The sequence below is a fragment of the Sinocyclocheilus grahami genome, unplaced genomic scaffold, assembly GCF_001515645.1.
Source record: "Sinocyclocheilus grahami isolate Dianchi unplaced genomic scaffold, SAMN03320097.WGS_v1.1 scaffold493.1, whole genome shotgun sequence".
Classification (NCBI taxonomy): domain Eukaryota; kingdom Metazoa; phylum Chordata; class Actinopteri; order Cypriniformes; family Cyprinidae; genus Sinocyclocheilus; species Sinocyclocheilus grahami.
The window spans coordinates 690,160-704,728 of NW_015505672.1; the positions used below are offsets into that span (position 1 = coordinate 690,160).

The following is a 14,569-nucleotide window of genomic DNA, read 5'->3' on the forward strand; positions in this document are numbered from 1 at the left end:
GACGATTCAAAGGTTTCCCAAATCCCTTGAGAGCAATGTTCGGCACTCACTCAGTTGGCTTTTCCACTTCCATGGCTTTCATTTTACAATCATTACCCAAGTCTCTGGCAGCAGCCAGATGAGCAAACGATGGATGTAATTACCTAATGTACTTGAATACTTTGGCGTTGAATATGTGAATGTAATGTTACCACATTGAGCCAGCCAGAAAAGAAGAAAAAATCAAGACTGACATGATTGTTTCTTTGAAGAATTTTTTATAGATTTGATTTGTCACTTTAAAGTCAACATAAAATAACATATGCAACCTTAATTCAGTAATGTGACATTGTTTAGGAAAATGGGATACTCAACAATAAAATGTACACTCTCAGAAATAAAAGATACAAAACTGTCACCGGGGCAGTATACCCTAATGTACAAAAGCTAAAATGTACATCTTTGTACCTTATTTAACCTTAAATGTTACATATTAGTACATTAAATGCATATTAGCAGTGTTGGGGAAAGTTACTTTTAAAAGTAACGCATTACAATACTCCCTAAAAAAGTAACGTGTCACGTTAATTTTGCATTCATTTTTCTCATCTGGGCTGGGATTACTTCTTTGTTTTTAATATAAAATGTTCTATTTTTGGCAAAGGTAAAAGCCTTTGACAGCAAAATTGAAATGAATACAGTAAGCCTCAGGCTAAAGGAAATGTACATTCACGTCTGTACAGTAGACTGCGCAGCTCAAACAAACCTTTTAGCTGTGCAGCCATAACACAAACGTTATGTTTATCTAAAGTCATTTTTGCTTATTAGTATGGATAAATAGTATCATCGAATGTCAGCAAAAATGGGATTAAATACATTGCAGGTTTGCGTCATAATCTAAATTTGCATGAAGAATACTGAATCTGATTTTGTCCAAATTAGATGTTTTCACAGTGCACACAACGCCTCTGAACTTACTCCTGATCTCTCTCAGCATTGGAGAGATCAGTCAAAGTAACTGGTGTTACGTATTTGAAAAAGTAACTTAAAAAGTAAATTAAAAAGAAATGTGCCACTTTACTAGTCACTAGTCAAAATGATCTGATTACATAACTCGAGTTACTCGAGTGATTAGTGTTGGCATTACCACCCAACACTGCATATTATTACCTTTTGAAATGGTACCGCCCTAGTAATAGTTTGGTACCTTTTTTCTGTGAGTGTAGGGCTTGGAATTTTATAGAAAATCTTGTCAAATTCATATTTTACATTCATTCCATCCCATTTATTGAGATGCATAAAGCAGTATTGTATCTGTGGGTGGGCTTTTCTATTGCAGACTAAAGCACATGGAATCAGCTCATTTCTGTGTTTATCGCACACCATCAGTTCACACTGAATCTATTTGTAACATCTAGGCCTTTTCTTTGGAAAACAATGTGTACCAGTACATGAGGTCAGAAGCGAGAAGTCATTTAAAATGTAACTCTAAAGCGAAAACAGGTTTCCTAATGGCCAAATGTGATTTTAAATTTACTGGACATACTTCAGAATTATAGCGTCATCTGCTGGTCAAAATGTCCCTTCCCACTTTTCATTTAGTCTCTTGATATTGTGCAATTGTACTGAAACTGTTGTTGAAGGTGTAATGAAATGCATTAAGCATATAACATTGTATTTAGTCAGATAAAAAAATCATGCATGCAACAGATCCATATCAAATAAACATCCAAATGTATGTTCTTTTGGCAATTTGTTCAGATAATCTTGTAACAATCATGCCCTGAGAGGAAAACAAAGTCAATTCTTGTTGTTTTCTGTGTGTAATTATTATGTCATGTGCATGCATCGGATCTGATGACATTTGAGTCACAAATTTGTGAAAAAACAAAAACAGGCTATCGTGCATGTGTGTGTGTGTGTGTACCTGTTTTTCTATTCTGATGGGGACTTAAACCTGAATACACACAGACTCATGGGGACTCATGTCATGGTGGGGACCTAAATTGAGATCCCCACGGGTAAACAAGCTAATAAATCACACAGAATGAAGTTTTTTGAAAATCAAAAAATGCACAAGGTTTCCTGTGAGGGGTAGGTTTAGGTGTAGGGTTGGTGTAGGGCAATAGAATATACAGTAGAAAAAGCATTACGTCTATGGAGAGTCCCCACAAGGATAGCAAACCAGACATGAGTGTGTGTGTGTGTGTGTGTGTGTGTGTGTGTGTGTGTGTGTGAGAATATTGTTCACATTCCTACCTTTTTATTCAAAAACTAAAATAACTCTCAGGGTTTTCTCTCACAAATACACAGTGTCCCTAAATTTTTTTTGCACATGTTATATCTGAATGCCATTGCATTATGTAACAAAATATCAAAGCAAGTGGCATCTGTGCTTTTCTGAACCTTTTTGTGCAACTGTTGTTTTGATGAATTAGATTAAGGTAGTTCTTCACATTAAATATGAACATGTTCCATTAATGTCTGACATCTAAAGCTTTAATTAGAACTGTATATCTACAGTTTCTTTTTTCATTTTTGTTCAGACAAAAGTGTGTTTCTGACATCCATTCAAGTGTGAAGTGTCCAAATATGTTTCCGGGCAACACGCTTGCTCTCTCTTCGTACACATACTTATCCTTTACCCTTTCTATTTTTTCATGTCTGTCTCGCTCCCTCTAACCCGTCTGGGCGTGTGGATCCGCCCATGCTTAATTTTTTATCATTTCGTCCTTTCTGAATTTCCTGACTACAAAAGTCTGTCTGACATTGCTCTCTCAGTCTCAGCAGGGGAGCGGGGAATATCTCAAGCCAGCTACACAAAGGGAAAACAGGGGCCCCCATTACTCACCAGGACAGGTCAGTTTGTAAATTCCCAACACCGACTCCTGAAGATTTCCATGGGTAGTTTTGCTTTTGAATGCACCCTGAAAGAGGATATAAAAAAGACGAGATTGTCAGAAACAGGAGGTTGAACATGGTGAGACATGATGAATTGTGATCAAATGCTACTAGAAATACTGTAAACCGGAACTGTAGCTCTGCTTGTGAACTTTTAAGTGTTTTGTGAGTATTAATATAGAACTTACTGCACTGGAATATAACAGTCCTTCTCGTTTTCTTGGCACATGCTATTTGGCCTATACTACAAAAAAATGACTCCGTTGCCGGCTGGAGAAGTGGTTTTGCGCAAAATCTATAGGTTATAATTTTAACTACCATTAAAGTGCTCTGATAGATGTTTTTTGTATGTTGTAACATAAAGGAATAGGTTACGCTTACGTTTGTTTTACGTCTAATTTCTGCGCATTTACAAAACGTTTTGAGCTTCAGTTTGGATAAATTTGACCTTTCAAAGATAATTCATAAAGGCTAGTTTTGTCTATTTTTTTTTTCTCTCTCTCTCTGTTTGTTTAGGGGTTTGAAATAGCACAAGCCTTTAAAGCTTGAACATCCAGTTTTGTGTATGGCTAATTCTGTTTGTGTACGTATGTGATTATTACTAAATCTGCAGCTTTATGTTTTTGATGTTTGTGTTTGAAACTATTGTCTCGTGCAGGGTGAAGTCTTAATATGAATCCGTCATTGTTGCTGTGCTGTGTGCTGCTCTGTTTAGCCTGCTGTGTTACGGTACATACACACATGATTATGGAGGAACAATACAGCTCCAACCAAACAACCATCAGCTTACACGCAAATAACCAAACAGATGCACCTTCTGTGCTCATAGTCGGTAAGGCTTCTTTCTCTTACAGAGAAACTGTTCGAAACAAATCGTCATCATTCTTAATCAAGAACTGTAAAAATGGTCAACAGAAACTTCTAGCTAAGTGCCAAGCTGTTGTTTTTAATCGCATCAGTATGAATGCATCATTCTCTATTTCACATTTCTTCATGTTACTAATTTAGAAACATTCCACTTAAATGATGTATGTTCTAATGTAGTTGTTTTCCGCTATCGAAGGGCTTTCAAAAACACCTAAGAAGAACAAGAAAACGGAAAAGAAACCAAAAAAGGTTTGTAAAGTTAGATATTGATTTATGGTTACCCCTTTAATACAATTGTCCACACAAATATAATCATGAGAAGCTACAAAAAACCAACAACAACAAAAATTATGTTAGGGTGTTTAATTTAGTTTATGGTGATTTAAAATATGTTTAAAAATAATATGCTGCTAAGTACAAACTGTTCACATATTTATTCAGTCTACCGCCTTGTATCAGTCTTAAAATATTAGAATTTCAGGATGATCAAATTCAGTATTTGTTTATTGATCTGTACGTCTATTCAGGGAAATATAGATATATGTTTATTAAAATTGAAATAGCTGTATTGGATTTAGTATAGCATTCTGTGACGGAAATTACATTTTAAATATTTTTGGAGGTTATGTAGACCACTCCTTTGTTTTGCTGAGGCTAATTTCATAGCTAGCATTTTACACAATTAAACAACATTTCCCCACTTTTCAAACACGACCAAATTGCTTGGAAATTACGTGATATTTACCAGGATCTTGTTTTCTTCGCGCACCACGCGTCGGGCTCTTCTCTGGCACTTTTGTCTGCTTGGAAACCAAGTAGCTAACGGTTGATAACAAAAGTTGTTTTACAGACACATTAGTTGGACGTGGTGAAAATGATGCCTTAACTAGGGTACGGTGGTCATTTGTGCTAAAAATGTCAAGCGTTTTCGCTCCGTGTTAATCATTGGCTCATGTTTACTTGCAATAACAAATATAAAATGCACCACATAGGAACTTAAACCTTCATTTGGTATGTGTTTCAGAAATTCAGCAACCGTGTGAAGAGACCTCCGCCGCCGCCGAACTGCGTGCCGCTCTGGAGCAGCTGCACGACGCCCAACGCGGTGTGCTGCGAGCAGTGCGCCTTCTGCCACTGCCGCCTGTTCAAGACCGTCTGCTACTGCCGCATGGGTAACCCGAAATGCTGAACACCCCCTGCCCTGAAAGGAGGAGGATGGGACTGTCCCGATCCCAAAGGCTTGTTTATAAAACCCTGTGGGATTAGGACAACCGAACATCAGTGCACTCCATCATATAATCGGAGATTTCCTGGCTAGATATTATAACGTTACCTACTGCTCGTCACAAACGCTCGGGAATAAGGAGAAGAGCCACCTGGGTGATTACCGAAGTACTTTACATTTTAATTCAATGTATATGTATTTTTAAAATGTTCGCGTTAATGAAAAGAGTAAGCACTTTATGGAAAAATGTTAAAGCATCCGGGTCTGACCTGCAACCTGTTTGAGCTGCTGTAAACAAAAAAGGGATCCAGCAGAAAAGGGGAAATCACCATGACAACCACAGTTGCCGCCAAATAGTTGTTGGTGTTTACTACAGTAAAACCCGCCAACACTCTCGACAATAAATCAAAGAAAACTAAAAATAAACATATAATTAAATAAAACGACAGATTCAGAGAGCTTATTTAATAAGAGTATTTTACAGAAAGAAATAAATTAATGGTAATTGGTTTAAACTAATGGGGAATATTTTTGTTGAAAGACAAAGTAGATGAGTAAATATAGTTCTTGGGTCGGTTTTAAAAATGTACGTTTCTGTACATTCATGTATATATTTCGTCTGAAAATTGTAGATGCAATGTCTATGATTATTATTGACTCGAGACCAATATCCAATTTATCCGGGGGAAAACGCGGGAAAAACGTTGTAGGATCTCGCGCTTTTCGTTGTAAAAATAAAAAAGTACATTGTAAATGAATATAATAAAGAATTAAACGTGTAATTTGTCTAAAGCATTCTGATTTATGAAAATGCTCTTGCTAGCTTTTTAGTATTTTTATTATTATTTTTTTAAGTTTGAGTACAGAATTCCCCCAAATTATAAAAAGAGGCTGTATATAAGTTGGGAGAATTCTGTATATACTGTATATACAAAAATATATATAATTTTGGGGAATTCTATAATTCTATATTCCTATAGAATTTTGGGAAATGTGTATATTTTGTATTTTATATATATTCCTCTAAAGCTTGCTACTTGTGGTGCAGACCTCTTTTCTCAAAAGTCAGCCGAGTGATTTCCCTGCATATGTTATGTAGTAGTAGGATTCAGGGAAACCGTAAGACAGTAGGCCCATGAGAGAAACAAGACTTTGAGATGTAAAGGCAACTGATAGACTTAGCTTAAATTACCCTAAAAAAAAACTTTTTCAAAAAACAACTTTAGTATAATACTTATCACTTGTACCTATGCTGAAAACATGCATCTTTGGTAAGTTGACATAACATACCCATGAGTTTATTATGAAAAAATTGTATTTTGAGTATTTCAACGAGTTCCAATTTTTCAGTCGCAATCTGTGACTACCAAGTGAACTATTTTTGAAATAAAGTCATTCCTATAAACAATTTAATTTACATATATCCCATGTAGGCTCTCATTTTAATGAGGTCATAAAATCTGCATGCGTAATGAAAAAAATAACCAACAAATATTTAATACAAACTAGAGTGCAACTACTTTAAAGGTCTTGCTTTAGAGACAACTGATTATGCAAAGCAAGATCAAAGCGTATGGACACAGGTTCCAAACACCTCAAATAATTATCGGTCCAACACAGGCAATAAAACACACGCACAGGGTGACACTAAAGGCTCCAGACGCCACAGCTGGTTCACATTGAAAGGAAGCAATGGGTGAGAAAGGAGGAGAGGAAAAAGAAAAACTCAAAAAGATAGACCCTTGTTATGTCTCTCAGGGGACACTTTGCAGGCATTTTAGGGGTCCGGTACATCTAATGGCCTACAGACTATTCCTTTACCCCACAAACACTAACTACACCATTTTACAATAATAAGGGCCAAATTAGATTGAAGCCATGTGTCTGTATGGCAGCTTGAATTACTAAGACACTGCTTATCTATGGAATAAACCAGTTTGGGTTCATTAGTTACTCGATGAGACCCAATAGTGATTTTATGGATGCAGGCCCGGTCCTTACAGCGGTTCTGCTATTTTTCATGGCTCCTCTCAGACGCTTTGTTGCTGACCGCACATCGTGGCCTCGTTTTTCATCGGGGAGTTATCATTGTCACAAGTCTGTCAGTGAATGCCTGAGCATGATGTTTTTATCAAGGAACCGTTGAAGGACACAAGTGGAACGGTTTTAATTTCATATGTTTTGGCTTGTGATATTACGATTATTTATGGGAAATGTCATAACTCAAATGCTGTGAAGATTCTTGAAATCGCTTGGCATCATTCGGTTTAACATCAGAATGGAGATATTGCAATCATCAAGAACTGCAGAAAGTCATTGCAGGAGTATGCGAGATGGTTGGTTCACCCTAAAATTCAAGTTCGGTCATCATTTTCTTGCTCAGTGTCATTTTATTTCTCTACGGGAAGAAAACGAGGTATTTTGAATGTCAGTGGGGTCCAAACAACATTAGGCTCCACTGGCTTTCACTGTGTGGGAACTTCACTTCTTTTTGTATTCCACAGAAAGTCATAGTCTTAGAAAAACACGGGTAAATGCTGACCGTATTGTCATTTTTGGGTGAACTGTCCCTTTAAGTTCGCATTAAACAAAATTGAAATGAATACAGTAAGCCTCAAGCTAAAGGAAATGTACATTCACGTCTGTACAGTAGACTGCGCAGCTCAAACAAACCTTTTAGCTGTGCAGCCATAACACAAACGTTATGTTTATCTAAAGTCATTTTTGCTTATTAGTATGGATAAATAGTATCATCGAATGTCAGCAAAAATGGGATTAAATACATTGCAGGTTTGCGTCATAATCTAAATTTGCATGAAGAATACTGAATCTGATTTTGTCCAAATTAGATGTTTTCACAGTGCACACAACGCCTCTGAACTTACTCCTGATCTCTCTCAGCATTGGAGAGATCAGTCAAAGTAACTGGTGTTACGTATTTGAAAAAGTAACTTAAAAAGTAAATTAAAAAGAAATGTGCCACTTTACTAGTCACTAGTCAAAATGATCTGATTACATAACTCGAGTTACTCGAGTGATTAGTGTTGGCATTACCACCCAACACTGCATATTATTACCTTTTGAAATGGTACCGCCCTAGTAATAGTTTGGTACCTTTTTTCTGTGAGTGTAGGGCTTGGAATTTTATAGAAAATCTTGTCAAATTCATATTTTACATTCATTCCATCCCATTTATTGAGATGCATAAAGCAGTATTGTATCTGTGGGTGGGCTTTTCTATTGCAGACTAAAGCACATGGAATCAGCTCATTTCTGTGTTTATCGCACACCATCAGTTCACACTGAATCTATTTGTAACATCTAGGCCTTTTCTTTGGAAAACAATGTGTACCAGTACATGAGGTCAGAAGCGAGAAGTCATTTAAAATGTAACTCTAAAGCGAAAACAGGTTTCCTAATGGCCAAATGTGATTTTAAATTTACTGGACATACTTCAGAATTATAGCGTCATCTGCTGGTCAAAATGTCCCTTCCCACTTTTCATTTAGTCTCTTGATATTGTGCAATTGTACTGAAACTGTTGTTGAAGGTGTAATGAAATGCATTAAGCATATAACATTGTATTTAGTCAGATAAAAAAATCATGCATGCAACAGATCCATATCAAATAAACATCCAAATGTATGTTCTTTTGGCAATTTGTTCAGATAATCTTGTAACAATCATGCCCTGAGAGGAAAACAAAGTCAATTCTTGTTGTTTTCTGTGTGTAATTATTATGTCATGTGCATGCATCGGATCTGATGACATTTGAGTCACAAATTTGTGAAAAAACAAAAACAGGCTATCGTGCATGTGTGTGTGTGTGTGTACCTGTTTTTCTATTCTGATGGGGACTTAAACCTGAATACACACAGACTCATGGGGACTCATGTCATGGTGGGGACCTAAATTGAGATCCCCACGGGTAAACAAGCTAATAAATCACACAGAATGAAGTTTTTTGAAAATCAAAAAATGCACAAGGTTTCCTGTGAGGGGTAGGTTTAGGTGTAGGGTTGGTGTAGGGCAATAGAATATACAGTAGAAAAAGCATTACGTCTATGGAGAGTCCCCACAAGGATAGCAAACCAGACATGAGTGTGTGTGTGTGTGTGTGTGTGTGTGTGTGTGTGTGTGTGTGAGAATATTGTTCACATTCCTACCTTTTTATTCAAAAACTAAAATAACTCTCAGGGTTTTCTCTCACAAATACACAGTGTCCCTAAATTTTTTTTGCACATGTTATATCTGAATGCCATTGCATTATGTAACAAAATATCAAAGCAAGTGGCATCTGTGCTTTTCTGAACCTTTTTGTGCAACTGTTGTTTTGATGAATTAGATTAAGGTAGTTCTTCACATTAAATATGAACATGTTCCATTAATGTCTGACATCTAAAGCTTTAATTAGAACTGTATATCTACAGTTTCTTTTTTCATTTTTGTTCAGACAAAAGTGTGTTTCTGACATCCATTCAAGTGTGAAGTGTCCAAATATGTTTCCGGGCAACACGCTTGCTCTCTCTTCGTACACATACTTATCCTTTACCCTTTCTATTTTTTCATGTCTGTCTCGCTCCCTCTAACCCGTCTGGGCGTGTGGATCCGCCCATGCTTAATTTTTTATCATTTCGTCCTTTCTGAATTTCCTGACTACAAAAGTCTGTCTGACATTGCTCTCTCAGTCTCAGCAGGGGAGCGGGGAATATCTCAAGCCAGCTACACAAAGGGAAAACAGGGGCCCCCATTACTCACCAGGACAGGTCAGTTTGTAAATTCCCAACAACGACTCCTGAAGATTACCATGGGTAGTTTCGCTTTTGAATGCAACCTGAAAGAGGATATAAAGAAAACACGAGATTGTCAGAAACAGGAGGTTGAACATGGTGAGACATGATGAATTGTGATCAAATGCCACTAGAAATACTGTAAACTGGAACTGTAGCTTTACTTGAGAACTTGTAAGTCATTTGTGGGTGTTTTTTTCTTGCCTGTTGAAATTAATTCAGAACTTACTGCACAGGAATATAACAGTCATTCTTGTTTTCTTGGTACGTGCTATTTGGCCTACTACAAAAAATGACTCCATTGCCGGCCGGAGAAGTGGTTTCGCACAAATTCTAGAGGTTATAACTGCTCTGATAGATGTATTTTGTGTACGATGACATAAAGGAATATTGTATGCTTATGTTTGTCTTATTTCTAATTTCTGCGCATTTACACAATGATTTGAGCTCCAGTTTGGATACATTTTTACCTCTTAAAGCAAATTCATAAAGGCTAGTTCTGTCTATTGTTTTTTATTTTTTCTTCTTTGTCTCTCCCTTTGTTTGTTTGTTAAAGGCTTTAAAATAGGAAAAGCCTTTAAAGTTTAAACATCCAGTTTTGCACCGAAATGTATGGCTACTTCTGTATGTGTATATGTGTGTGATTATTACTAATTCTGCAGCTTTGTGTTTTTGATGTTTGTGTTTGAAACTATCGTCTCGTGCAGGGTGAAGTCTTAATATGAATCCGTCATTGTTGCTGTGCTGTGTGCTGCTCTGTTTAGCCTGCTGTGTTATGGTAAACACACACATGATTATGGAGGAACAATACAGCTCCAACCAAACAACCATCAGCTTACAAGCAAATAACCAAACAGATGCACCTTCCGTGCTCATAGTTGGTAAGGCTTCTTTCTCCTACAGAGAAACTATACAAAACAAATGATGATGATTATTAATTATGAACAGTAAAAGGAAATTGCTTAGAAACGGTTAACAGAAACTTCTAGCCAAGTGCTAAGGTTGTTTAATAATTCATATCAGTATCATTCTCCATTTTACACTTCTATACGTTACTAATAGAAACTTTCAACTTGATGTATGTTCAGATTTATTTGTTTTCCGTTATCGAAGGGCTTTCAAAAACACCTAAGAAGAACAAGAAAATGGAAAAGAAACCAAAAAAGGTTTGTAAAGTTAGATGTCATATTCATTTATGGTTACCGCTTTAATACATCAGATTTAATGATGAGAAGCTACAAAAATATTTCAGTTCGGGTGTTTAATTTAGTTTATGGTGATTTAAAATATGTTTAAAACTAGTATGCTGATAATAAAAAATGTACTTTGTAATTTGTCTACTGAATTCTGATTTATGAAAATGCTCTTGCTAGCTTTTTTTGACCACTGTCAAAAATCATGTGACAACTTGACCGAGTTTTGTTCTTTTCGTTTGGAGGACAGAATTCCCCCAAAATATTCTCATTGAAGATTTTAAACCAACATCATAAAACAAGCTTTCGTTTTTTGTTTAATTTCCTATAGCCTACTGAGATAAATGTTATAGAAGTAAGGTCTCTGTCTCTCTGTCTCTGTCTCTGTGTGTGTGTGTGTGTGTGTGTGTGTGTGTGTGTATGTACCTGTTTTTCTATTCTGGTGGGGACTTAAACCTGAATACACACCGAATCGACTCGTGCCACCGTGGAACCTAAACTGAGGTCCTCATGGGGAAACAAGCTTATAAACAGAATAAGGCTTTTTTTTTTTGAGAATGTAAAAATGCAGAAAGTTTTCTGTAGGTGTAGGGCGATAGAATATACGGTTTGTACAGTATTAAAACCATTGAGTTCCCACAAGAAGAGTAAACCAGACGTGTGTGTGTGTGTGTGTGTATATATATATATATACATATATATATATTCCTCTAATGCTTACTTGTGGTGCAGGGCTTTTTCTCAAAAATCAGCCAATGAGTGATTTCACTGCATATGTAATGGTAGGAATAAGGCAAACCTTTGTAAAATCCTTCTATGGAAACAGCAAGACAGCAGGCCTCGTGACAGAAACAAGACTTTGAGATTAAAAGGCATACCTTAAATCAACTTTATAATAAAAAATAAAAAAACTTTATTATAATACATATTATTATCGCTTGTACCTATGCTAGACACATGCATCTTTGGGAAGTTGATGTAACATATCCATGAGTTTATTAGTGGGGACTTAAACCTGAATACACACCGAATCGACTCGTGCCACCGTGGAACCTAAACTGAGGTCCTCATGGGGAAACAAGCTTATAAACAGAATAAGGCTTTTTTTTGAGAATGTAAAAATGCAGAAAGTTTTCTGTAGGTGTAGGGCGATAGAATATACGGTTTGTACAGTATTAAAACCATTGAGTTCCCACAAGAAGAGTAAACCAGACGTGTGTGTGTGTGTGTATATATATATATACATATATATATATTCCTCTAATGCTTACTTGTGGTGCAGGGCTTTTTCTCAAAAATCAGCCAATGAGTGATTTCACTGCATATGTAATGGTAGGAATAAGGCAAACCTTTGTAAAATCCTTCTATGGAAACAGCAAGACAGCAGGCCTCGTGACAGAAACAAGACTTTGAGATTAAAAGGCATACCTTAAATCAACTTTATAATAAAAAATAAAAAAACTTTATTATAATACATATTATTATCGCTTGTACCTATGCTAGACACATGCATCTTTGGGAAGTTGATGTAACATATCCATGAGTTTATTATTATTATTATAATTATTAAAATCAACATGAGGAAAAATGTGTATTTTGAGTACTTCAGTGAAAACAATTTTTTTCCACTTCAGTCCCAATCTGTGACAACCAAGTGAACCATTTCTAAAGTCGTTAATATAAACAATTTCTACATGTAGTCTGTAATTTAATGAAGTCATAAAACTGCATGCATAAAGAAAAATATATATAAAAATGTTAAATGTGTAAATGGTTTTAACTGAAGTTAAGCATGGCACACCACTGAGTATCGCATCCCAAAAGGTCTTAGTTAAAATGTTTTGCTTTAAAGACAACTGATTATGCACAAGATCAAAGTGTAAGGACACCATTTCCAAACACCTCAAAATAATTATTGGTTCAACACGGGTAATAAAACACCCATTTGAACACACGCACAAGGTGACACCAAAGGCTCCAGACGCCACAGCTGGTTCATATTGAAAGGAAGCAATGGGTGAGAGGAGGAGAGGAAAAAGAGAAACTCAAAAAGATAGGCACTTGTTATGTCTCTCAGGGGACACTCTGCAGGCATTTTAGGGGTCCAGTACATCTAATGGCCTACAGACTATTGCTTTACCCCACAAACACTAACTACACCATTTTACCATTTCCAACTAATAAGGGCCAAATTAGATTGAAGCCATCTGTATGGCGGCTTGAATTACTAAGACATTGCTTATCTATGGAATAAACCAGTTTGGGTTCATTAGTTACTCAATGAGACCCAGTACTGATTTTATGGATACAGGCCCGGTCCTGACAGTAGTTCTGCTATTTTTCATGGCTCCTCTCAGACTCTTTGTGTTTCCGACCGCACCGTTACCGGCCTCGTTTTTCATCGGGGAGTTGTCATTGTCACAAGTCTGTCAGTGAATGCCTGAGCATGATGTTTTTTATCAAGGAATCATTACAGGACACAAGTGGAACGGTTTTAACTTCATATGTTTTGGCTTGTGATATGCCATTGAGTTAATGTCATAACTCAAATGCTGTGACGATTCTTGAAATCGCGTCGCATTCTGTTTATCAGAATGGAGATATTGTAAAAATCAAGATCTGCAGGCCAAAATCCTAGTGCAGTAAGTCATTTCAGGCGTATGCGATACGGTTAGTTTACCCTAAAATTCTAGTTGTCATCATTTTCTTATTCAGTGTCATTTTACTTCTCTACAGAAGAAAAAAAAAAGAAGACATTTTGAATGTCAGAGGGGACCAAACAACACTCCAATGGCTTTTAAAAAAAATTGTTACAATTCAAAATATCTTCTTTTTGTGTTCCAGGCAAAATCATACAGTCTTAGAAAAACACGAGATCAAGTAAATGATGATAGTATTGTCATTTTTGGGTGAACTATCCCTTTAAGTTCGCATTAAAGCTTTTTTTACTATTTTTTTTTTAAACGGCCACAAGAATGACTTTAGGTTGCCAAGACGACCTGAAATAAAATTAAGAAACCACATAATTCTGACATTTTACAACAATTATGAAAGGCAAAAAAACTGACAAGGAAAAAAAAAGTGCATATTCAACCCAAACCCTTTTTTTATACATAAATGGTCAACTACAGGAATCATATTGTTCTTTCAATTCTCAAAACATTAGACAACAACTAGAGTTTACATTTACTGAACTAAACGTGAGCAGTGTTTGTCTGTGCGAAACCCACTGCCTTGATGCAGGCTGTTGCTAAGAGTCTTTATAGGGTGTCATGCAGTTACCAGTATTATTTTAGCAACATTTATATACTATGTTGCTAACTATGTTAACTACATTTATATACTATATTTGAATAAGCTTTTAAATTTTTTATTATGAATTTTAATATTAATCAAATCAATAATATACTCATCATATTTAGTAGTTTATTTAGTTTTAATTTATGTTCATTTCGGTTTTGTTTTTAGTAATTATTCTAGTTCGAATTAAACTTGCTTCAGTAAGTTTCAAGTCAATATTTATAATCTTCATTTAAGTTTTTCCATCTAATATATTTTATTTTAGCTTTATTTCAGTTAACAAAAATGATTTTGAAGTGCTTTAGTTAACAATA

The 14,569-nt window shown here is 35.9% G+C and overlaps 1 protein-coding gene and 1 long non-coding RNA gene across 3 annotated transcripts; one reads left to right on the plus strand and one right to left on the minus strand.

Moving 5' to 3' along the window:
* Window positions 1-2,761: 2,761 nt before the first annotated feature.
* LOC107554169 (agouti-signaling protein-like) lies at window positions 2,762-4,950 on the plus strand. 2 transcript variants are annotated; one of them, XM_016236593.1, is made up of 4 exons: window positions 2,762-2,838; window positions 3,539-3,712; window positions 3,944-3,996; window positions 4,772-4,950. In XM_016236593.1, the coding sequence occupies exons 2-4, from the start codon at window positions 3,553-3,555 to the stop codon at window positions 4,934-4,936; spliced, it is 378 nt and encodes a 125-aa protein (XP_016092079.1). In that variant the 5' UTR covers window positions 2,762-2,838; window positions 3,539-3,552; the 3' UTR covers window positions 4,937-4,950. The 2 variants fall into 2 exon arrangements, with proteins under 2 accessions (XP_016092079.1, XP_016092080.1); XM_016236594.1 differs by lacking the exon at window positions 2,762-2,838 and adding an exon at window positions 2,888-2,959.
* Window positions 2,835-4,827, minus strand: LOC107554170 (uncharacterized). Its single transcript, XR_001605035.1, has 3 exons — window positions 4,750-4,827; window positions 4,493-4,566; window positions 2,835-2,906 (listed from the first exon to the last, which is right to left on the minus strand). It is a non-coding gene; the product is annotated as an uncharacterized lncRNA (long non-coding RNA).
* Window positions 4,951-14,569: the final 9,619 nt, after the last annotated feature.